The sequence below is a fragment of the Myotis brandtii genome, unplaced genomic scaffold (genome assembly GCF_000412655.1).
Source record: "Myotis brandtii unplaced genomic scaffold, ASM41265v1 scaffold389, whole genome shotgun sequence".
Classification (NCBI taxonomy): Eukaryota; Metazoa; Chordata; class Mammalia; order Chiroptera; family Vespertilionidae; genus Myotis; species Myotis brandtii.
This window is the reverse complement of record NW_005364914.1, coordinates 1,238,188-1,261,416: the sequence shown is the minus strand read 5'-3', so window position 1 is coordinate 1,261,416 and position 23,229 is coordinate 1,238,188. Positions and strand designations below refer to the sequence as shown.

At 40.1% G+C, this 23,229-nt stretch overlaps 1 protein-coding gene across 1 annotated transcript; it reads right to left on the bottom strand.

The window, feature by feature from the left end:
• Positions 1-918: 918 nt before the first annotated feature.
• Positions 919-1,692, bottom strand: LOC102263730 (AN1-type zinc finger protein 5). The gene has a single exon (XM_005872681.2). It carries the CDS (start codon positions 1,666-1,668, stop codon positions 1,009-1,011), a length of 660 nt encoding a protein of 219 aa, XP_005872743.1. The 5' UTR covers positions 1,669-1,692; the 3' UTR covers positions 919-1,008.
• Between the last annotated feature and the right edge of the window lie 21,537 nt (positions 1,693-23,229).

Below are 23,229 nucleotides of genomic sequence, written 5' to 3'. Positions count from 1 at the left end.
TCACCCTGGGCTGTTTACTTCAGTCACTCTCCTCCGCTTCTAATGCCTTCTCCATCCACCCTCCTCTAAAATCCTTCAGAGGATTTCTACTCCCTTAGAATAAGGGCAGAATCCTCTCACATGGTTTATGAAGCCATGAATACTCTGGTCCCATCCTACTTCCCCAGGCACAGCTGCACCAGGCTTTCTCTAACTATATACCTAGCTCTTGCCTACCTGTATATATAACTTGTCATTTGCTCAACAAAAAGGTACTTCTTGCTGAGATGTAAGTTGCAAGAACTTTGATGAACTCCTTAAATCAATTCTGGTTATTTGAATTACTTTTATTTGGCAAATTCAATAACTTCATTTAATGTTAACTAATCAGATATTACTATCCATTTACATACTTATCTGCATCATTGATATGAACACTGAAGGTAAAATGGCTGAATTTTTTTCATATAAAGAATAGGTTTCAAGCTGACATCTTAAATTTGATTATTAAATCTTGCAATAAAAATGTTCTGTTCAGAAAATCCTTGTTTCTAGAAACTTTATGAGCTAATGTAGTCATAAATTTTGCTTTAGAATGTGCCTGACAATTCCATCAGACTCATAAACATCCTCAAGATCCGATGGCAGCATGTGAAAAACTCATTTCGGGATGAAATTTTTCCCACAGCATTTAAATTACAGACAGAAGATATGAGAATGTGTTTAATTTCCTTTTGTTGATTGCACTATCAATGTGGGTGTTGTTTTTTGTTGTTGTTGTTGTTGTTTTCAGATTTCCATCCAATTTTATTCAAGGGAGGACATATACATTTTGTACGGCTGTATCTATCCAATTCTGCCTGTAACAAACACCCAAACATCCTAAAATATCAATTATAAGACAGACAAGTAGTATAAAGTAAAACTCTGGAAAACATCAAAGGAAAATGGCCATGCATCTGCTCTTTAATGTTTTCCTACGATATATTAAAATAAAAACAAAGTTTCAGTCTCTTCACAAGTAGTAATTTATATTCTCTGGATTTTTTCAGCCACAACAACTGGATTCTCTTTTCTGATTTTTGCTGCAGCTTCTGCTTTGTAATCATATGGACAGTTGTGCTTGTCAGAGTAACGGTGAAATCCACAAAACAAATTTCCACACCGGCAGTCAAACCCTGTAAGGCCAACTTTCTTTCTGCACATGAAACATCTATTCTTCTTTGGTTTGGGTAACTCAGGAGCTTTTTCTTCACTTTGAGAAGTACTGGGTTGAGAAACTGATGAACTGGGCTGAGTAACAACTGGCTCTGACACCTCTGTTTTCGGGGTAGTTATTTTGTCCTCTCTTGAAATGCTCATTTCTGTCATTTGCTGAGTTACAGGCAAGGCAGCCACAGGCACATTTCTTGATTTTTCAGATGTGCTGCCAGCAGTACCTTCACAGTTGTTTAAACTAGCGTCTTCTCTTTGCACAGATGCAGAATCTGAGGTAGGACTGTTGGTACCACTAGCTGTCCCCATTGGGTTCATTCTGCCACTATTCTGCTGCCTCTGAAGATGCTCTTTGTAGCAAACAGAACACATTCCATTTGCCCTAGGATTCCCATAAAAGCCACATCCTGTACTACACAGCATGGGCCCTGGGGTCTGGTTAGTCTCCTGAGCCATATTTTTCTGCGGTTGCATCTCGGTGCACGCAGGATGATGTCGGTGTGAGATCCATGTTTCTCTGTGTCTCTCCTCCTCCTTTCTATGTTTCTCTCCTGTTTTTTTTTTAAATGTCTATTTAACAGGTAGCAAGTAAGTTTATTTGATCCTTAGATTTGTCATAATTTCCCTTACTAACTTGAAATTTTTTACTCATTTTACGAGGAGACAGGACCTAGTCATGAGCAATATGATTTGCATCATATATGACTTTCAAAGGCCATTATGCCAACATCATATTAAATCAATATTAATGGGCTTTATGGAAAGACACATTAAAAGCCTAGTTGAAAACAAGGTTCTTTTGTAATAACTCTAAATTAGTTATTTTTATTTCTAAATCTTTGCTTCTCCTTTCCTTCCTTCCTTCCTTCCTCTCTCCTTTACTCCCTCCTTCTCTACTTGTTTCTTTTTCTCTCTCTCACAAGGTTCTTTTGTAATAACTCTAAATTAGTTATTTTATTTCTAAATCTTTAATTGTTTCTCCTTTCCTTGCTTCCTTCCTTCCTCTCTCCTTTACTCCCTTCTTCTCTCCTTGTTTCTTTTTCTCTCTCTTCCCCACTCATCTCTCCACTTCTCTCCCTCCTACATGAATTTACTATTGGCCTGGTGCACAAAATTCATGCACAGGTAGGATCCCTAGGCCTGGCCGGCGATCAGGGCCAATCTGTGGGACAACCAGCGGGGCGATCAGGGGGCCCCCACTGGCACCCACCTTGGCTGGCCTGGGGCCTGCAGGCTGGGGCAGCTCCTGCATTAAGCGTCTGCCCCCTGGTGGTCAGTGCGCATCATAGCGACTGGTCATTCTGCAGTTCGGTCGATTTGCATATTAGGCTTTTATTATATAGGATCCTTTCAGCTAGTTAGTCATTCTGAGCACTTTCTCTGTGAAAGATACTATACCAGGCCCTCGGAAACAAACAGTGAACAAGACAGGAACTGGTCCTCTCATGGGGAAGTTCACAGTCCAAAGGAGTGACCAACCATTAAGCAATTGCAACATAGCAGGGGAGATGCTATGGTGGGCAAAGTGTAGGGTCTTATGAAAGCACATACAGAGGAAATAACACCCAGGGATCACAGAGGCTTTCTTTCTAAAAGAAGTAACATCTAAACTATGGCATGAATTAGCCAGGTAGACATTTCAATTAAATCTCAAATTAAGAAAAAAGAACACTGATTGGGAGTCTAATTTTAATTATTCTGGCTCTACCCAGTTCCTTCACTAGCCTCTGTGTCACACTGAGGAAGTCACCTCAACATCCTAGGCCTCGACCCAAATCTATAAACAAGGGGACTGCAGGTGGTGAACTCCTCTCCAGTCCAGGATTCTCATTTTAAGTCTGAATCTTCCTATCTCTTGTGTCTTGCTCCTGCTTTCTCCCAACTCCATCCAGCACACTGTTGCCAGCTTCATCTTCCTAAAGCCCTGTTCTATGACCCTTCTGTGCCTCCAGGATATTCAGCGGTCGTCAAGATAACACCTCACCTCACCCCGTGCTACCAGTCCTGCCTCATCTCCCCAAGATGAGCCTGCCACCTTGAGCAGGTTACAGTGCACACCCAATGCTGGGATCACCCACACCTGCTCCCCCCCCGCCTAAGGGAATTTGGGAATAGAGGCTATGACGGTAAAATATTAGTAAGCGATATAGCTGATCCATTTTAAAAGCTTCCCCACCTGGAAGAACGACAGGCTTTCACAAGACGCAGGACAGCTGGGAGTGGAAGCAGGAGGCTGCACACGAAAAATGGGAACATAGGCAAGTGCCTCTCTACAATGAAAGGAAATTATGGGCAGGAGGATGTTTTCAAGGCTAGAACTGTCCATCTGAGAGCTCAGCAACCCAAAGCCAAAATACACAGCTTTATTATAATTGCATTTGAACTGTACATAGCCGTTTCGTGCTATAAACAGCTAGGCAAACCTTCATCCCGCAGGCCTCACAGCCTGCCAGGAAGAGTTTACCAGCTGGACCAATCTAGAAGTGAATACGTTGCAAAGAAATCAGAACATGAGGCTGAAGTGCACCAACTTCACCGCTCCAGACTCGGTTTCTCCATATGTAAAATGGGCTTATTTAAGTCCCTTTTCAGCAATAAAATCCCATAATTCTACTTTCCTAGCCATTTAAACTGGGTACTTTCCCCAGCTTCTGAGAGCACTTGGCTGAGTGGGATTTAGATCCTCTTCGTTCATTCTTTGAATTTTAGTATATTTTAAAGATTTTCCTTCTTTATATATTAAATAACCAAAGTGTTAAAAGAGTAAGCATTCTTCCTTTAACCCAAAATCATCTGTAATGTTTAAGTTGGCTCTGGACAGATATGTAATCATAAAACTTTAACAAAAAACAACCTAACAGTTCACACCATGTACAAGTCAGACATGATTATGACTAATACTCCTTTCCCTCATCACATCATCAAGAATTAGTCATAATCTATAAATAGAGGGGACAGGATTTCAATATAAAAAAATCAGTTGTATTTTAGGGGTAAAGTCAGAGCCAGTTACTTTAGTCGAGAAGGACTGGGTAAAAGACTGTGAAAAGAGTTGTCTATTCAAACACAAATTCATTCTTCCATATTTGAACACCTTTTGTGCCTACTGTAGTCATGAAAATTATAACTCGCATAGCTGTGCCAGGGTATTATTTTTAAGTAAAGTTGATGCCTTTCCAAAACTGCATATGATTTGACTTAAGTCAGGAAAGAGGCCAAGATTTACCCACTTTGTTAAGTTAGCAGGTCTCCCAAGAAGTTAAATTTGAAGTCAAATAAACAGAAATGTAATTTAGAATGAGACCGCAGTAGAAAACCATCTCTTACTATCTCCTGAGTGTAGGTAGAATTTTTAATTACCCCAAACAATAAACAAAAAAATGCTAATATACAAGGATAAACATAACAGAGTACATATATATAATACGATTCTACCCATTAAAATTAATTTGGGTATTTTTTTCAAATCTTTATAAATTTACATAAATTTAAAAATGTGTATTTTGATAAATAAAATGTATTTTCCAAACACCAATTAAATAGAGATATCAACTCTAATAATTCTGAAACATTTACTTGATACATTATTAATGGGAAATCTGGACCAATTCCCATGTATTTCAACTAATGCCAAAAGATGTAAAATGATTCCATTTATAATTCAAAGCCTGGAATCATTGCAAGTAAAACAGTTTTACTGTTAAACATTGCGAATCATTAGTGCTATCAGCCTATATATCTTTGGAGGGAAGACACATTCTAACAAAGACCAACCTCCATTTCGTGCAAGATTAGAAGGAAGTAAAACATGCCAGGCTAGCAAAATGCACCTCAACCCTCCCAAGCGACGACTCTCCTTTGTTGAAGTTCCTCTTCGTACACATGAAGTGGAAAAGTACCGGACAGTAAGATGTTATTGGCTAAGAGTTCATGTCTGTCTCATGGATCAGACGCAGGGGCTCTTTCTCCTGATGGGAGAATTTTCAAGTAACCATGAGAGATTTCTTTATGTGACTAACAGAAAAAAGACTTTAAACCTCTCAGCTGCTGTGGAGCGCATGTACTCTGAAGATACTCAAATACTTCTGTAAATATCCTCAAATCTTCCTCATGCAAGGCAAGTTTTTTTTTCTTTCTTTCTGAAGACTTTATTATTACCTGTCAGCAGCGCGTGACGCATTTGATATTTGGCTTCCCTCCTAGACCAAATGTAAAAGTCGTCCCCAAAATGAATTATAGAGTAGCTGGCAGTGCAAACTGTTTGACGGAACTTCATTTTTGAAATTTATCTTTTTTTTTCCTCCTTACATAAGCAAAAGTGAGGGAGCCACTTTAACAATTCTGCTCTTAAGTAATAATTAAGCTCCCGCGACACAGGAGTTTATGTCTTTATAAATGTCAGGCCAGTTCTAGCGAGTCGGAGCTGCTTCTCAGCAGCTCAAACAACACACCCAGGAAGATATAAGATTTTGAAATGTCTTTTTGCCATTTATACATTTATAAATCATGGGCCAAAGTTAACACCCGAATCAAGGATGTGCCTTTTATTAATTCCTGAACCAACAATTAGGGCATGCATTCTCATAACAGAATTGCTCCCAAATTACATGATGTTGAGGCTGCAGAACTTTAAATATCTAAAGTTCAATTACCCTTAATTCTATAAGAATATATTTGAGAATTCATAAATATGATTGGTTGCTATTTATGGAGTTTCTTAACTTACACACAAACCTATCATTTTTTTCTAAGTAGATATTAAAAATAATAGGTTCTTTAAATTTTTTTTTATTTCAAAGAGGAAGGGAGAGGGGGAGAGAAATAGAAATATCAATGATGAGAGAGAATCACTGATCAGCTGCCTCCTGCATGGCCCCACACTGGGGATGGAGCCTGCAACCTGGGCATGTGCCCTGACCGGGAATCAAACCATGACCTCCTGGTTCATAGGTCGACGCTCAACCACTGAGCCACGCCGGCTGGGCTAGGTTATTTTTTATATAAAAATTACTGAAACATGTCTGGCTCTATTAGGATTAATACATAGTGATGAATCTTTTCATTCTCTTTGGGTTGACAGGCATAAGGGAGAAAAATAAGGTAATGGAGAATCCATGAAGCAAAGATTTATTGGTCACTTGCTGTATGACAGATATTGTACACTGGGAATCCAAATATAAGTAAGGTATAGGGTTCCACCCTTCATGTGAAATCTTGTGAGGGAACAGACAGATAAACACTGCATTAAAATGAATAAGTGCAGCCAAAACCGATTTGGCTTAGTGGATAGAGCGTTGGCCTGCGGACTGAAGGGTCCCAGGTTCGATTCCGGTCAAGGGCATGTACCTGGGTTGCGGGCACATCCCCAGTAGGAGATGTGCAGGAGGCAGCTGATCGATGTTTCTCTCTCATCGATGTTTCTGACTCTCTATCTCTCTCCCTTCCTCTCTGTAAAAAATCAATAAAATATATTTTAAAAAAATGAATAAGTGCAGCAAGATAGCACAGAAGGGAGATATCATGCTAGGTGGTGGGCAAGGGTAGACAGAGGAGCTCTCCTGAGGAGGAAAGGAAGTGCATGGCAGGAAAGCAAAGGCATACAGGTGAGAGGAGAGCTGAGACGTGCAGGGTGACTGGTCCCAAAGTGTGAAGAAGAGAATGATGGAAAATAGGGCTAGAAATAAGCCAGCTCATAAGGGACCTCTAATGACTCAATAAGAGGTTTGGTTTGATCCTGGGAGCACTGGGAGCCACTGAAGGATCTTAAACAGAAGAATTCAGATTAATATTTTACATTAGTTACTCTAACAGGAGTGGTATGAAGGAGGGCTTTATGCGACTAGCGTTTATTAAATAGCTATTATACCCCAGACTCTATTTATATTACCTCGCTGAATCCTCACAACAATCCTAGATATCATTATCTCTATTTCATAGCTGAGGAAAGGAGACAAGAAAAAATTAAATAGTTTAACAAGATCACACAGGTGCTATGTGGTAAGACTGGAATTAAAATGCTGCCTGAAATGCAATCCCCAATTTTTTCAACTACGTCAACATGTTGCACAAAATGCAAAATGAGAAACATGAACAATGTCTGTACAACCCGTTTCATGACCATGGATGCGAGAGGGGAATCTGTGGAATGGGGCAAAGGACAGGAACGTTACTATCCACACTACCCACAAAGGCAGATAATGTGGAGAAACCCCAAAATGCTTTCAAGATGGACTGTAGCCCTGGCCGGTTTGGCTCAGTGGATAGAGTGTTGGCCTGCGGACTGAAGGGTCCCAGGTTCGATTCCGGTCAAGGGCATATACCTTGGTTGTGGGCACATCCCCAGTAGGGAATGTGCAGGAGGCAGCTGAATTGATGTTTCTCTCTCATCAATGTTTCTAACTCTCTATCCCTCTCCCTTTCTCTCTCTGTAAAAAATCAATAAAATATATTTAAAAAAAAAAAAAGATGGACTGTATGTCCCATGGCACTTTGTTAAAATAAGTTGCAGTATCAATCTTTGTCAAGGTCGTCACTATGTGAAGTGACATCATCAGGCGATTCTTTCTTTCCCATCTGCTCTTTTGGTGTGTGTGTGAGGGCAGCTGAGGGAGGGAGGCTGAGGTCTGGGGAGAAACCACATTGGTAATCAAATGTCTTATGTGTTACTATGTCATTAAGATTGAGTTGCAAATATTAGGCTTTACCAGCTGCTACTGTACACACAAGGCACATTACACAACGGATCAGATGCTGTTAGTCACTTTCGAGGACATCTCTCTCTTCTGAAAATGACACTACTCTCTAAGTAAGTTTGGTTTTAAAAAAAAGCCTTACAAGTGTTACATCTGGAATCAAGCAGAGCAAAATCTCATCTCTGCATTGTTTCCTTCTTCCGTCCTGTTTTGCCACTTCAGGGACTCAATACCCCCACTTTCTAGGTGAGAAAACTCAGGTTCGTGAAGAGAAATGACAAGTACACTCCATAGAGTTTGTGAATGTCAGGCTCAGGGTCCTTGAATCCAAGCCTGTTGACTCATATCACTTAATGCTTTACTTTCAAGCTTCGGAAGGAAAAACTAGTAATATATTTGTGAAGGTCAAAGCATTGACAAATCAAGGAGTTAGAAGAGGCCCTCAATTCTACATGTCTCTACAAGGACATTAGATTATATCATTCTAAAATAGCAGAAGAAAAGCCCCTGGCTCACATTATTCCCAACACTAATAATTAAATATAAATATATGACTCTCACAGCATGCTGAGGACATAACTGGGACTACCTCGAATCTGCTTTGGAAGTGTTCTGGAGGGGGTTCTGGAGAACACTAGTCCCATAAGACACTCCATTGTTTCAATAAATCTGTGAAACACTGAATACTTTATTAGCTTTGGCAGATTCCTAACGCCCTTTGGGCAGATAAAGAATTGATAATGTAAAGAAACCTGTTGACCTTAGTTAATTCAGAGTGTTTCAAAATAATAAAAGTGGGACAACAGAGGTGCTTGAACCTCGGTGACTGAGATACCAGAACGTTTTATAACATTTCTAGATTGAACTCCATCCAAATACTTAAACCAAAAGTAAAACCAAAGCATGAATTTCTTAGGATTGCCATTTAATATCATTTCTTACATAACAATAATAATGATTGCTTACTATGAGACAGGTGCTCTGCTAGAACAGTGGTAGCAAGGAAGTTGAAACTAGAGTGCCAATCACAATGAATTTGTAGTAAATAGCCTACTGAAGTGTGGTGTGCAGAAATACTGTGGGGCTATGCCTAGTCTTTGAGAGAAAGAGTGCCATGATTGATTTGTAATGTCTACTATCTGCCACAGATGCAGAATTTCAGATGATGTGCCACAACTGTTCCATCCATCAACTAGGCACTGAGGATATATAAATGAGTAAAATGTGGTTCCTGACTTCAAGAAGCACATTTGGGCATTGGGAGAGGCGAGACATATCATCATATGATTTCTACAGCGAGACAGGAACAAGAATAGGAGGCCCTAATAGAAAGAGAAGAGTAATCAGGTAGCTTCAAAGATCAGAGGACACTTGATCTGAGTCTTGAAGGACATATGCAAGTTTATCAAGTGTGCAGAAGATGGGGTATCTGCGTCGACACTATAGGTAGGGGCAATATCAATGTAAAGCAAGGAAGGGTGGAATAGCACAGCTCATTCACGGGGCCCTCACTCACACATCTTGGCTGGAACATAGGAATTATTTTTCCACCTTTTTTAAAATCATATTTTCCAAGGCAACCCTCTCAACAATCATGTGTTTTTTGTTTGAGGTTTTCTTCATGTATTTTTTCACATTCAGTATTGTGAAGTTATTCAACATGGTAAAAAAGAGAGAGAGAGAGAGATATGTTCTGTTTAATTAAATAATATGTTTAGTGGAGGATTATTACATATGCAAGAGATCACTTTTATTCTAATTTTCAAAATGATCCATATGCTCTTAACTAAAACAAAGCTCGACATATTTTATAATATGCGGCTCTTACTGCTTCTTTGTGATCATTTATTTTCACCATGTAAGTTGCATGACTCTGAGCTTTGTATATTTAAGAAATTATGATGAATATGTATCAACTTTATGATGTATTCCAGAACTACTCTTAAAAAATATAAGTCACTCAAAATCACTCAAATTGACTTGTTTTTCTTGGCACTTTTGTCTTTTTTTGCAGATTGTAGACTACAGCTTTCCCATGAATGGAATACTAGCTAATAACATCTACTGTTTCCCTGGGAAACAGTTCATTTTCTTACGGAGAAAGGTGAGGGTAAAATGAAATGGCCAAGAGCCCACTTCTAAAACTGTCTTGAGACAATAACCAGATGCAATTCATAACAGACTTCCTTCAGAGGAGCTGTCATCTCACCTCCATCCTCTTTACATTTTAAACAAAATCCTCTGCCCCAGTGATTTTCAACCAGTATGCCACAAGAATTTTTAAAACATGACATACCTCACTATTTAGTCAGGGGCACTGCTCTCTTTTCCATGAGACTGTCAAATACAACAATGTCAACAGCCATCATAGCAATACCCATCGGGTGTGAATGCCCTGTCTTAAACCATAAATATGCACCTTATTAGTCATGTTGCATAGTAAGATTGAGTTCTGATTGGCTAATTCTTGGTACCAGAAATCCTAATATACAAATACAGGCACCTGATTTTTTCAAAAGTCACTTTGGAGCAAAAAGAGTAATAAGTAAGTAGTATTATTACATTTTGGGGGGTGAACCAATCAAAATTATAGTGACTTTTTGTCAGATCAGCAAAAAGTACATTTTGGGTGTGCCACAGAATTTTAGTAATTAGTCCATGTGTGCCATGAGATAGAAAAGGTTGAAAATCGCTGCCCTGCTCCAAGGAGCTGTGGATTTGAAGCAAAATGAAGAATGAACAGGCGGTACTCAGAGGCTTATGAGGAAAGTACTAATTGAAATGAAGGAAAAGCTCAGCCCTGAAAAAACGACCTAGTACTTTAGAGTTAATTCAGTGTCTGTATTGTTGATGTTGGTTAGGGAGAAATTCCTGTGTCAGAGCTATTGCTTTAAAGCAAGGATGGGGAACCTTTCTTCTGCCAAGGGCCATTTGGATATTTATAATATTCACAGGCATACAAAATTGTCAGCTTAAAAATTAGCCTGCTATATTTGGTCAAACATTTAATTAACTCACCCCTAATGCTTTGGCAGGGTCAGACCAAAGAGTTCCCAGGCCCAATGTTCCCCACCCCTGCAAAGAATGAGATAAGGGTGCTGATTGACAAATTACCTCCATACCCATGAAGACTGACTATTTTGACCCAGTTTTCCTATCTATTACCCAGTCCCTGTGAATGTGTGCAGATATTTTTCTCTACCAATTTCTACCCCTTTTGTATATTTAGGAATATGAGCCATATTCGGAATGTGCATTTACCAGTGATATAAGACAAACCAGAAGCCAACCATTTTTTACTCTAGGATACTAAATGTAACAAACTCCCTGGAAATAACAAAATGAGGCTTAAAAGATTAGGATAAATATTCTCTGCATTTTCTAGAAATACCAATATTGGCCCTCAATGGTCAAGGCCATTTAGTACCTTTAACACCACTGTATGAGCCACAGCATCCTCACAATAAGCAGTTTAATTTTTACCAACTAGGTATGATTCTACTGCTAAACTGCTACTCAACTTTAATATTCAGTTCTGCTTACAGGTATGTACAATACATGAATTAGTAAATGCTAGTACAGAAAGAAAAAATAACTAAATGAAATAATTTTCTTGAACTGAGCAGCAATCTGGCTATAAAACAAAGAAATAGATGTAATGTCTTTATCTTACTGAGAGATCTGATTCCATTCTCTGTGGGAAACTCATCAAGGAACTTAGATAAAACAAGGATTCTGATATAATTGAGGTAATTACAACTATATTAACCCCTGAAAAATGGTTGTGAAGGGATCAGTGGCAATATGGGCAATTCCTAAAACCAGTGCCCTGTGGGTTACTCCACATCCTGATGAATGCTGACTTGTAAGGGACACCTGATTGGATTTGGGACAGAATGCTGAGATCCTGAGCTCTCCTGAGCTCGGCACGGATACAATCCCATTCTGCCACAAATCCCTACTGCCACCCCTCTGCAGTCAGTCCCCACCTCCTCAGGACCCCAGGGCTTCATTACATCCCCAGTGTCCTGACGTGGCACTCAGAGGACCCACTGCCCCGGGAAGTCACTCTTAAGTGCTTTACTTGTACACTTCCCAACATTTACATTTTTTGTTTGTTTTTTGTTATTTTTAAATTTATCTTTATTGTTGAAAGTATTACAGATGTCCCCTTTATTTTGCTTTTTTGTGTGTTTTTTCCCCATTGACTCCCTCTACCCTGTACCTTCCCTCCCAGACCAATTTTAATGCAAGGTACTCAAATCCTTGGTCTGGAAACCAATCCCTTCCTCTGTTATCTGTAACAGGTTATAAGGAAAGATAACATTGAAAAAGCTTGGGCTTTGGAGCCTAACAGAGCTGGTTTCAGCTTTAATTCATCTTTGACGGGCTGTGTGAACTTCGCAGTTTCCTCTGCTGGGATAGTATTTTCTGCCCCTCAGGGTTATTGTAAGGATTAAATGTGAATCTCAGCCCCAATGCCTACCAAACACGTACTTGTACTTAGTACATACCTGGCCTAGCACCTCCACTGCTGAATCGGTAATGTGGTTGTGTGTTGTTTTTTTAACATGCTCTTCCATCCCCTGACTATAAACTCCCTGGTAGCTAGCATCCTGACTGGGCCATTTCCGCAATCCAAGCCCAGGACGCACTGCTTGACACATAGTAGGCTCTCAACATCTGCTTACATTAAAGAAGAGGAGGCACTTAATAGTCAGTGCTTCTCGAATGTTAATGTTTACATGATTCATATTCTGATTCACTAAGTGTAGGGGGGAGGGAGTGTCAAGATACAGCATTTCTGACGAACACCCAGGTAGAAACGGGCTATTGGACCACACTTTGAGTAACTGGGTGCTAGTTTCCCTCCCTTCCTTCCTTCCATCCTTTTTGGCCACCACAGTAATCCACAAAGTGGCAATGGAGAGCAGTTGGTAGCAGCTCTCTGAAGAACCACATCCATTCCATGATGCAAGCACAGAGGGCAGAGCACCCAAGATAATATTAGTGTGGAAATTATTTGCTGATATATCTCTACCCTATTAGAACAAGCTATTAAGTGAACTCCAATGTTAAGCTTCAGAAAAATAAAAAGCTCCTTAAGGAGTGAGGAACAGTTTCACTATACTTCTAGAGGGCAATACTACATAATAATAATGTGCCTGTATAAGAGACAAATTTACAAATAATTGACATTTAATACCTTGTATTTCAAAAAAAGTGTCAGACCCTCCACTGTAATGCTAACAGAATGAGTATTTATAATAGATGCCAGAAATGCACACAGCACATTTGCGAAAAGGAAGCCTTCATCTGATTGCCACACAGTGCCATCTGCTGGACAGCTGCTGATGTGCAGCAGGAAAAATGCAAGATACCCACTGGGAATGACGAAATTTTCTGCAGCTTTTCAATGAGATTTGTGCAAACTAAAGCAATTTCTTACAATTCCACACAACTTTATTTGGAGACAATATTGTACAGCATCTATTCTCTTTTTCTTATAAAAGTAGAACAGTTTTATAGAGACATATATATTGATGCTGGGCCAAAGGCTGAACATACACAAATCCCATATCGCCATAATGAAGAAAAACCTGTTTCTTTCTAAAAACAAACAAACAAACAAAAAAAAAAAACCTCTAATTTTCTGGGCACATCTAGAATTACTGACTCTTCATCAATAAAGTCTTAGTGCTCTATTTTGCATCACCCCTCACAAACAAAAATAGATAAAACAAAGTAGAAAATTCAAATCCCTAATTTTGTTCACTTCTGAGCACAGGTTCCTCTGGAACCCTAAAAGTGGACAAATTCTTTCGCGCAAGTGGCAAGAAAAAAAATAAAGGGGGAAGACATGAGGCTATGTAAGTCCCTCTTCCTGGCTTCTTCCAAGGAAAATGCAACCTGCTCCATCATTTCCTGTCTGCATGTGCTCGCAGGTGAGTTGCAAGAGCTTAGGTCTCAGGCCATCTTTGATTTCAAAGAATTAAGCAGATGTATGGGTATAACTGGGCTTATTAAAAATAATGATTAGTTCTATGAAATAACTACTCTGGGATGTTAGAAAAAATATATATAACCATGTCCTTTTAGGCAATTTTCTATGGGGGATCTCAAAGGGCATTACTGGCTTTCACTCAATGACCCTCCAAATGATCCTACAGAGGTTTTCCTAAGATTCAGAAGTGGCATGTATGAATAAAATATGGATCAATAAAGTATCCTATAGGTACTTTAGAGGAACATTAACTGGATTTCCTGAGGTCACAAAGTCCTCATGGTGAGGGGGAAAAAAGAATCTGGAACTCCTAGATCCTAGCTTAAAACACTTAACGCACTTCCTCCCATGGAATACTTCTTGGGGGACAACCCCATAATTAATTTAAGTAGCTTTCTGGGCACATTAATTATGTACACCAGGCCACTCAAAAGGAAAAACTGGCTTTCTTGCTGCTCAGAGCTGGGACTGGTTTCCTCTCAGTGGGACCCGGAGCACTGAAAGGCATTGGAAGTAAACAGCAGACACGCCACGAGGGCTGGGAACACAGGTGGGCACAGGTTTCTCATTTGGCTCTCTCGTCTCACCCTGTGGAATATCCTCAGCCTGGAAAAACTAACCTTTCTTTCCAACTGTGGCGCCTCACCCTCACCCCCTCCAGGCCTTCATCACCACCAGAGGGAAGAATCCCAAATGTAAATGTTGGTGAACTGAGCACTGCCTGAGGGCCCAGCTGTACCGGCAGGGCACGCTGATGGATCTCTGTAATGGTTAAGGCAGCATTACTCTTCCCTTCCCGCATCCATAAGAATTTCCAAAACGCTGCATGTACAAAGCAAGAAGAACAGAATGGACTTTTTGGACACCTTTGACAATACGGAGTCACCGTCAGCCATGACAGTCATGTCAAGTGCAATGTCAGGACTGAAGTAATGGGTTGTAATGGGAATGCCCTTATGAGGGGCCAGAATGCTCAAAAGGCTGGCCCCTCAGATAAGGACTCCATATAAGTGGAACCTCCATCCCTGTGGGCTATAAGAACTCAGAGCTCCCACAACCCCAACTCAAGCTTCTCCTGGACCAGACGCACGGCCACTGTAGCTGCCTGGCTTGAGACTTGAGAGAGCGATGCCCACCTCTCCCTCTGTGACCAGGACTTTGTGCCAGACACTTGCTCTGCTCACTTCTACCGGTGTAAGCTCCCCTGCCTGTGACTCTATTGGCCTCCTGGGGAGTCTCCCCTCATAAGCCCTGCGGTGTGGAAAGACAAACACGTGTGGGTGACTCCTGTAGGGGATGCTCCCTTGCTCACGACACTGCACTTTCCAGGAAGTTGAACCAGTTTGGGGAGCAAACTCTTACATGGTACGATGATGAACATTAAAATATGAACAATGGTACTAAGATTGAAATACCAAAATAAAACAAGCACATTAAAGTTGGTTACGAAAAGGATCCTTGATCGTGATAAGGCATCTGGTAAGGCTCAGAAAAAGGAGAAGGTTCTTTAGTCACATGTGCTGAAGTCTAGAACCAAAACATGACTTTACCCACTTGAACTGAAGCTAGAGCTGACTGAAACTTCATTTCTCTCACCCCTTTTCTACCCTAATTAAATTACCTAGTGCGCCCTAAGGCATATCTGCATTTTCAAGCACCACTGCAATTGTTCCTGCCATTCACTCACTCACTCATGCATGCATTGGACAAATATTAAGTCCAACTTTGTCTCAAGCACTGTTCTGGGTGTTAGGAACAGACAGTGTACAGAATAAACAAGTCCCTGTTCTTGCAGAGTTGCCTTCCAGCAGGGTGAGGCAGGCAATAACTAAATAAGCCAATGAATATACATGGGGGTGAATAACCTATAGGAAGAAAGATAAAGCAAGGTAAGGAGACAGAGTGATGAGGGAGGTGTAAGTGAGCCATTGGGGAAAGCATTTCTGAAAAGGTGACAGCTGAGCCTTATCAGGACAACGGGGGAGGTTCAGAGGAGGAGAGGGGGAGAGAGCAGATGTTACAGGGAGGAAGCACATGCCAAGCAGAGGGGAGAGCAAAGGTGAGAAGTGTTTGCTTGGCAGGATGGAGGAACCGCTAGGAGGCCCGCAGGTGCACCAGTAAGCGAAGGCTGGGAAGAAAAGGAGACGGAAGACACAGGAGCAAGATCACACAAGGCAGGGCTCTGTGGTAAAGAACCACTTCTCTTGTTTCACTCTGTTGCAGATTAATTATTTTATAAAATACAACCAAAATATCACAGCAATATCTACTGCTATAGAAGTTTCTGATTCTATTTCCTCACAGACCCTGGCAGTTCTCAGACCAGCAGTGAGCCCGGGGCATGGAGGTGGGGTCGGGGAGGCCAGGGTTAGCGCTTTGAATTTTATTCGGAGGGAATAAAATTCATCAGCTCTAGAATGTTCTGATCAGAGAGGCCTCTGATCCTTCAGACTGAAATGCCCCTCCCTCACCACCACCTGTCAAGACCCCCCTCACTTACACGAGCCATAACCCCTTTTACAGAGACCATCTTCAGCCAGGAGGGCTTCAGGTTCGCCTGTGCTGACCTGCCCTCATGGCTTCTCCTGCACCCCCGCCAAAAGAAATCGTTTTCAATGGGAATGTTTCTCCCTTTTTGGTACACTCTTTGTGGCATTCATCTACACTATATTAAGATTTTTTAGTACATGCCACATCTTTTCAAATAGTCTGTAAACCCCTGGATACCAGAGACTGTTTTATAAATCTTACACTTATTATGTTAACTTGACAGCCAATACATGCTCTTGAATTGAGTAGTAAAGCAGGTCTATAAAGTCCGGTCATCAATAATACGATCTGACTGTATCAAACAATGTTTAGAGGCCTGTTTTCAGCGCTTTGGAAGAAGTGCTGACATTTTTCAAGCTCCCTGTTACTTTACAGATCAAATCCAGAAAGTTATTACGGGTTCAAAACTTCTGTAGTTCTAATCTCTCATCTTCAGTGAATTTCTTGAAATACGTGGCCCACTGGCTGGAACCTGTTACCATCTTAGTGCTATATAGATCTCTTTGCTGATGAAATGGGTTGTACTAGTACTGCAATTCGGCCTGTAGAGCTGAAATGTTCCCTTAAAAAGTCAATGACCAAGAAACTGTATTGTTTGTATGTGTCCCAGACCCAGAGTTAATTTTAAAATGATAAGTAATGATCTGCTATGTTCAATGAGTCAGAGAATAATTGAACACCTGGATTAGGAGAGTGTGAGAGCCCAGTAGCAAGTTGAGAATTTAGCTTTCAATATTTTAGCCCAAAGAGGCATGACAAGAAGTTTATTGCTCAAAAATCGATATGAAAAAGTTCATGGTGGTTCTAACTTTATTACGACGAGCAGAAACAGAGTTGGCTGTACAATCTTGATTATTTTTCTTTGGACTGAATCACAGTTTAATGTGATGACATTCTTTGTTTAAAATTTAAAAAAAAAATGTTACTAACCCTAGAATGTTATTATTTTTCTCAAAATTACAACTTTCTCTTTTACAAAAGAGGAAAACCTCTTTTGAGTGAGAGGCAGGCAGTAAGGAATACCTAAAATAGAGCAGATTTTTGCTGTCGTTTTTTTGCATGGACAGAAATATGTTCATTTTTAGCTGCAAAGGGTCTCTTTCTTGATAAAGGCAGCTTTAAAACGCCTTAGTCATTTCAGGCGCTATAACAAAATGCCACAGACTGGGTGGCTTATAAACAATATATATTTACTTCTCACAGTTCTGGAGGCTGGGAAGTCCAAGACCAAGGCACAGGCTGATGCAGTGTCTGGTAGGAGCCCAGTTCCTAGTTTATAGGTGGTGCCTTTTTGTTGTGTCTCATTTATAAGGACACTAATCCAATTCATGGGGGTTCACCCTCAAGACATAATCACCTCCCAAAGGCCCCACCTCCTAATACGGTCACCTTAAAGGTTAGGATTTCAACATATCGACACTCAATCTACAGCACTCAGCAACACATTATTCATTACTGCATCTTCCATTCATCCAGACATCCATCCATTCATCCATCCTGTTCATTATGATATACATCCATCTATCTGTTGATCTATCCATCCATCCATCCATCCATCCATCCATCCATCCACCCCCCCACTCATCCACTCACCCACATACATCTCTATCTCTTTCTCTATCTCTCTCTCCTTTTTATAATCTTCAGAATGAAGCAAATAATATTTTCTTCCCCCAAATCACAAGATTAAGACAAAGACCTAGGCATATCTTTATGCTTATCTTTCTGTATTCCCGGATTATCACCTTTCTTGAGCAATGTTCCTAGGTTTGCCTTTTAAACCAACTCACTTTTCTTCTTCCCCTAAATTTAATATTTTTCTTTGATATGTAACTCTCCATTTCTTTCTGTCAACCTACAGAAGAAAGTTTAAATGAACCCCATAACACTTGCTCAGGGGTCTGGGTAAAGCAAGAAAAGAACAAGGAACCAAGGCCTTCCCTCCTGGGACTTCTCTCTGGTCCCCTTCCTGGGATTGTGACTTTAATTGATGCCCCAACAGACTTTTCACTTGGTGGCATTTGTGCCAGCCAGCACTTGCCCAGGGGAAACATATGAAAAATCTATGACCATCTGAAAAAAACCTATAAGAAAAATACAAAGACCTGCTTCTAAATGATTTTAAAAAGAAAATGCAGTTATTTCATGTCGTGCATTTAAAAACTCATGACTAAAATTTGACCTCTGGACAGATACTGGTGCCCTTGACTGAAATGATGTAATACCAGACAAGCTCAAAATATTGAGACAGCATCATTATTTTCATTACAAATTTAAACATATAAAGTGTAAGCATTTAGAGGTTATCTTTGGGCAGGGTTGGAGTAGGCAAAGGGTGACGAGGGACACAGGAGAGCTTTCAAATGTGCTAGTTGTATATGTTTCTTAAGTTGGTTGGTGAATAACAATGTTATTTCATTCTTTATACCTTACACATATATTATTATTATCTTGTCTATATTTAATATCTAGTAAAACAAAATTAAATGCCATCCTTCAAAAAGAATTGATTTAGAATGTTATCTGTTTAGAAAAGGACAGAAAAAAATAACTATTGTCTGTAGACAATTTAAAATAAGTCCACCAGAAAATCAAGATAAATACATCTCACAACTTTTTATAGAATTGTGTGATAATGAATGTGAAAGCATTTAGTACATTGCTTTGAACACTGCACATATTCAATGACTGTCCTTGAGCCAAATATAGATTGCTAAACAGGAAACAAAAATCTTCTATAGAAAGACATGCAGAAAGGTTTGGTACTGGACAACAATAAAATTTCAATTCCATGTGAAAGGAAAGATACAATTGTTTATTTTAATACAAAATTGGAAGTCCTGATTGGTAAAAGATGGTATAACAAAACTATCACATAATTAATCTCAAAGTATGGGCTAGAGAAGGAAAACTGCTTAAGGGTTCACTCAAGCAAACTATGATTGTCTTAGTCCAGTCAGGCTGCTCTAACAAAATCACAAATACTGGGTGGCTTATAAACAACAGAAATTTACCACTCACAGTTCTGGGAGTTAGAAATCCAAGATCAGGATGCTAGCATGGTCCGGTTCTGGTGAAGACCCTCTTTTGGATTGCCCACAGCTGACTTCTGGGTGTGTCCTCACATGGTGGAAGGGCCCAGAGAGCGCTGAGAGGTCTCTTTTATGAAGGCACTAATCCCATTCATGAGGGCTCCACCCTTCTTAAGCACCTTCTAAAGGCCCCACCTCCTAATATCCTCTTTAGGGGTTAGGATTTCAACACATGATTTTGGGGGAGACACAAACATTCACACCATAGCAATGGTAACCTGTGGAATTAGTTAAAATTTACATGAAGCATGCCTTATCAGAAAACAAGAAGAAAAAGTTTATGCTGTTGATCACAATGAGCAGAGATGGGGGGCAGGGAGGGAGGGAATAATCTATGCTGATAAACAGTGAGGCAACAGAAACCACTGCTCAGATAGAGAAGGAAAGAGAGTTCCCTTTAGAAATATTACCTAAGTGAGGAAGATAAACAGGTAAGGGGAGGACTCCCTGAGGCATTTTTGGCAACCACTCTGTCATCGCAACTAATCTCAAAAGTATGACATGCAGATGCCTTTAGACCAGTGGTTCTCAACCTTCCTAATGCTGCGACCCTTTAATACAGTTCCTCATGCTGTGGTGACTCCCAATTTCATTGTTACAAATTGAACATAATTAAAGCATAGTGATTAATCACAAAAACAATATATATGTGTTTTCCGATGGTCTTAGGCAACCCCTGTGAAAGGGTCGTTCGACCCCCAAAGGGGTCGCGACCCACAGGTTGAGAACCGCTGCTTTAGACTGTCTGTTGAGAACAAGGAAATCGTAGTTCTGTGAAGTTAGAAAAGTTACCCCAAAGGTTACCCAAAGCTAGAGTAGGAATTTAAAATCCAGATATATTTGACTCCAAAGCCTATAATTTTTCTACCATGTCACCTCAAGAATAAAAATGTCTACAGAATATAATTGGGTTAGAGGGAAGAGAGAGCAATCAACTACTCACAACATGGGAAAACTAAAGAATATACAGAAATTAAACAATTGTTTTATTTTAGTTGTTACTGCAGCAGATAGAAAGCTAAAATCATCTTTTGAAACTGAAGTCAAGTTCATACTAACAGTACATGATGTTCTGGATCTAACTGACACTGAACACAAATAAATCACCAGGAGTGGTTGTAATACACTTTAAAGGCCTCAAGAAACTTCTGGATGAAACAGTATAACACTGGGCCAAAAATGTACAACTTGTCATTTACAAAATTATCCCTGATGCAAGGCATCTGGAACGCTGCCTGCAAGGTTCTAATACAGAATACGGGTTCCGGAGGTCTGGATCAGTAAAGAATTTTCATGCATGACTGGCAGGCAGGCTCTACAGGGATGATGCTTCACACACGCCACAGAAGCACTGCAACGCACACACATCTCTTTCTAGAGTACTTTACAGTTACTTATGGAGATGTCTTGCCACCCCTAACTAGGGTCTAAGCTGTTTAGCAAGGGCTGTTCCTTATTCGTCCTGTATTCCCTGACAGCCTGCCATACTGACCTGCACTTAACAGATACTACTCAATATTTAACTGAATCAACCCCTGAGCACATCAGTAGGCACAACTGTGGGGTGGAAAGACAACGGTGGTTTCTGCTGAGGAGGGTGGGGTGGGGGGTTCACTGATCACTAGAATTCTTTAAGAGACTGGCATCAGTTTGTAGCCAAGAAGACCTTGTGGACATACTTTTCCAAATGAATTGTATGGTGATTGGGAACATGTTTTTCAAGGGAAGAAAACATTCCAAACTATAAACAAGAAGAAAAAATAAATGTATAACTTTTCTAAATGAAAGAGTTAATATCAAGGAGTCTGTTACAGCTGACCTTAATTAACATTTCTAAAATATAAATCATCTGGCTGATGGAGCAATAAAGTAGTCCAGATTGCAGATAAGAAGTCAAGCTGATGAACATGAATGGGAAAACAAAAACAAAAACGAAAAAACTGCAAAGAGTTTAGTGACAGATGTGCTTCATTGAAGACAAGTACAAACTAATGATTAAAATACAAAAGTACCAGCTAGGATGATGGGTTCTGAATAATTACTAACAATTTAGGAAAGCAATGAATGTCCTAAGCTCAGACATTCCTACTTTTCTCCCTAGTTAATATGTGACTTATATATTCCTAGCATTGACTCAGACAAGGGGGAAAGCATGATCACCAAGACACCTAGTCAAATCCCGATCACTGTGTAGGAGAGCAGATCTACAATCAGACTGGCTGGGTCAAAATGCCAGCACTGCTGCTTATTAGCTATGGGGGACCCCTTTGCGCCTCAGTTTCTTCATCTGTAAAATCAGATAATAATAATAATATTACCAACCTGGAAGGGTTGTTGTAAGGATTTAAAAGAATTAACCTATAAAGTGCTTAAAACAGTGCCCAGCACACAGTAAACACTCAATAAGTGTTGGTATCATCATCATCATCATCACCATTTCTTCTCAAGGTCACACTATGCCAAGACAGGAACTGATGGGCATGGAGCCCCATGCCCAGTGTAAAGTGTAAAGACTGCAGAGTTAAGCTGATTTACTTCACCTCTTCTGATAATATTCTGCAGGTCGGGTTTTTCTAGGAAAGACTGAAATTAAAATTAGATTGGTCAATGTCTTGCTAGGGCAGTGACGGCGAACATTTTGAGCTCGGCATGTCAGCATTTTGAAAAACCCTAACTTAACTCCGGTGCCGTGTCACATATAGAAATTTTTTGATATTTGCAACCATAGTAAAACAAAGACTTAAATTTTTGATATTTATTTTATATATTTAAATGCCATTTAACAAAGAAAAATCAACCAAAAAATGAATTTGCGTGTCAGAGGTTCGCCATCACTGTGCTAGGGCAAGGAATTTTCTCTTGAGTTGTATACATTGGTACAAAATGTAACAGCCTCGCCTGCAGATAGACCTGAGTACTCCATCAATTGTCTCTAGTTTTTGCTTTGGCACCACCAGAATAATCCTCTGAGTTGTGGTCAGCCAAAATTCTGTTTGTCTTGCAATGTATCCCATCTTGTGCATAATTATCATGTTGTCAAGCTACCCAGCACCGTTCAAACACCCTCACTATGTTGGGGAAATTTGCAGTCTTATGGATCTCACTTTATCAGAATCCAAAAAACTCAAGTCTCAGACCCCTTTGCAACTGGGGTACAGGCACTTGGACTAGATTTTGCCTGTCAGTCAAGTTTGGTTTGTAAACAAGCAATTTGCGGAGCCGAGCTTGGGGGGAACCCACATTGGGGGCCTTGGTGGCAGCAGAGGCTTCCAACCACGACAGGCAGCCAGCCTGGGCGCTTCCTTGGTGTTTAGTGGGGAACAGCAGCAGTTGCAATTTCCTCATCAGGCAGGTCCAGATTCATGGGTTAGAATGGTTCCTGTATGTTTGGATTCCTCCCCACAGTTCTGTGAGCTCCTTAATATCCTTATAATAAAATCCTTTTCTGGTTAATCAGTTACGGTTGGTTTGTGTTGCTTCCAGCTAAAAATATTAACTGAAAGAACTGTCTCCTAGTAAAGGGATTCAGGCACCAACCAGTACTAATAATATACATAAAAAATACCTGGTGTTTAAAAATGGCAGTGAATATAATTAAGTCTGCCGGAATATGCAAATTTCCTCTCCAAATTTTTCAATGCATTCTGCTTCTACAGAGAAGGAACAACTTTGTTCAGGATTTGCAGTTGACAATAAT

Excerpts from the sequence above, each read along its gene's own strand:
- LOC102263730 (XM_005872681.2), bottom strand. The coding sequence starts at position 1,668 with ATGCAACCGCAGAAAAATATGGCTCAGGAGACTAACCAGACCCCAGGG.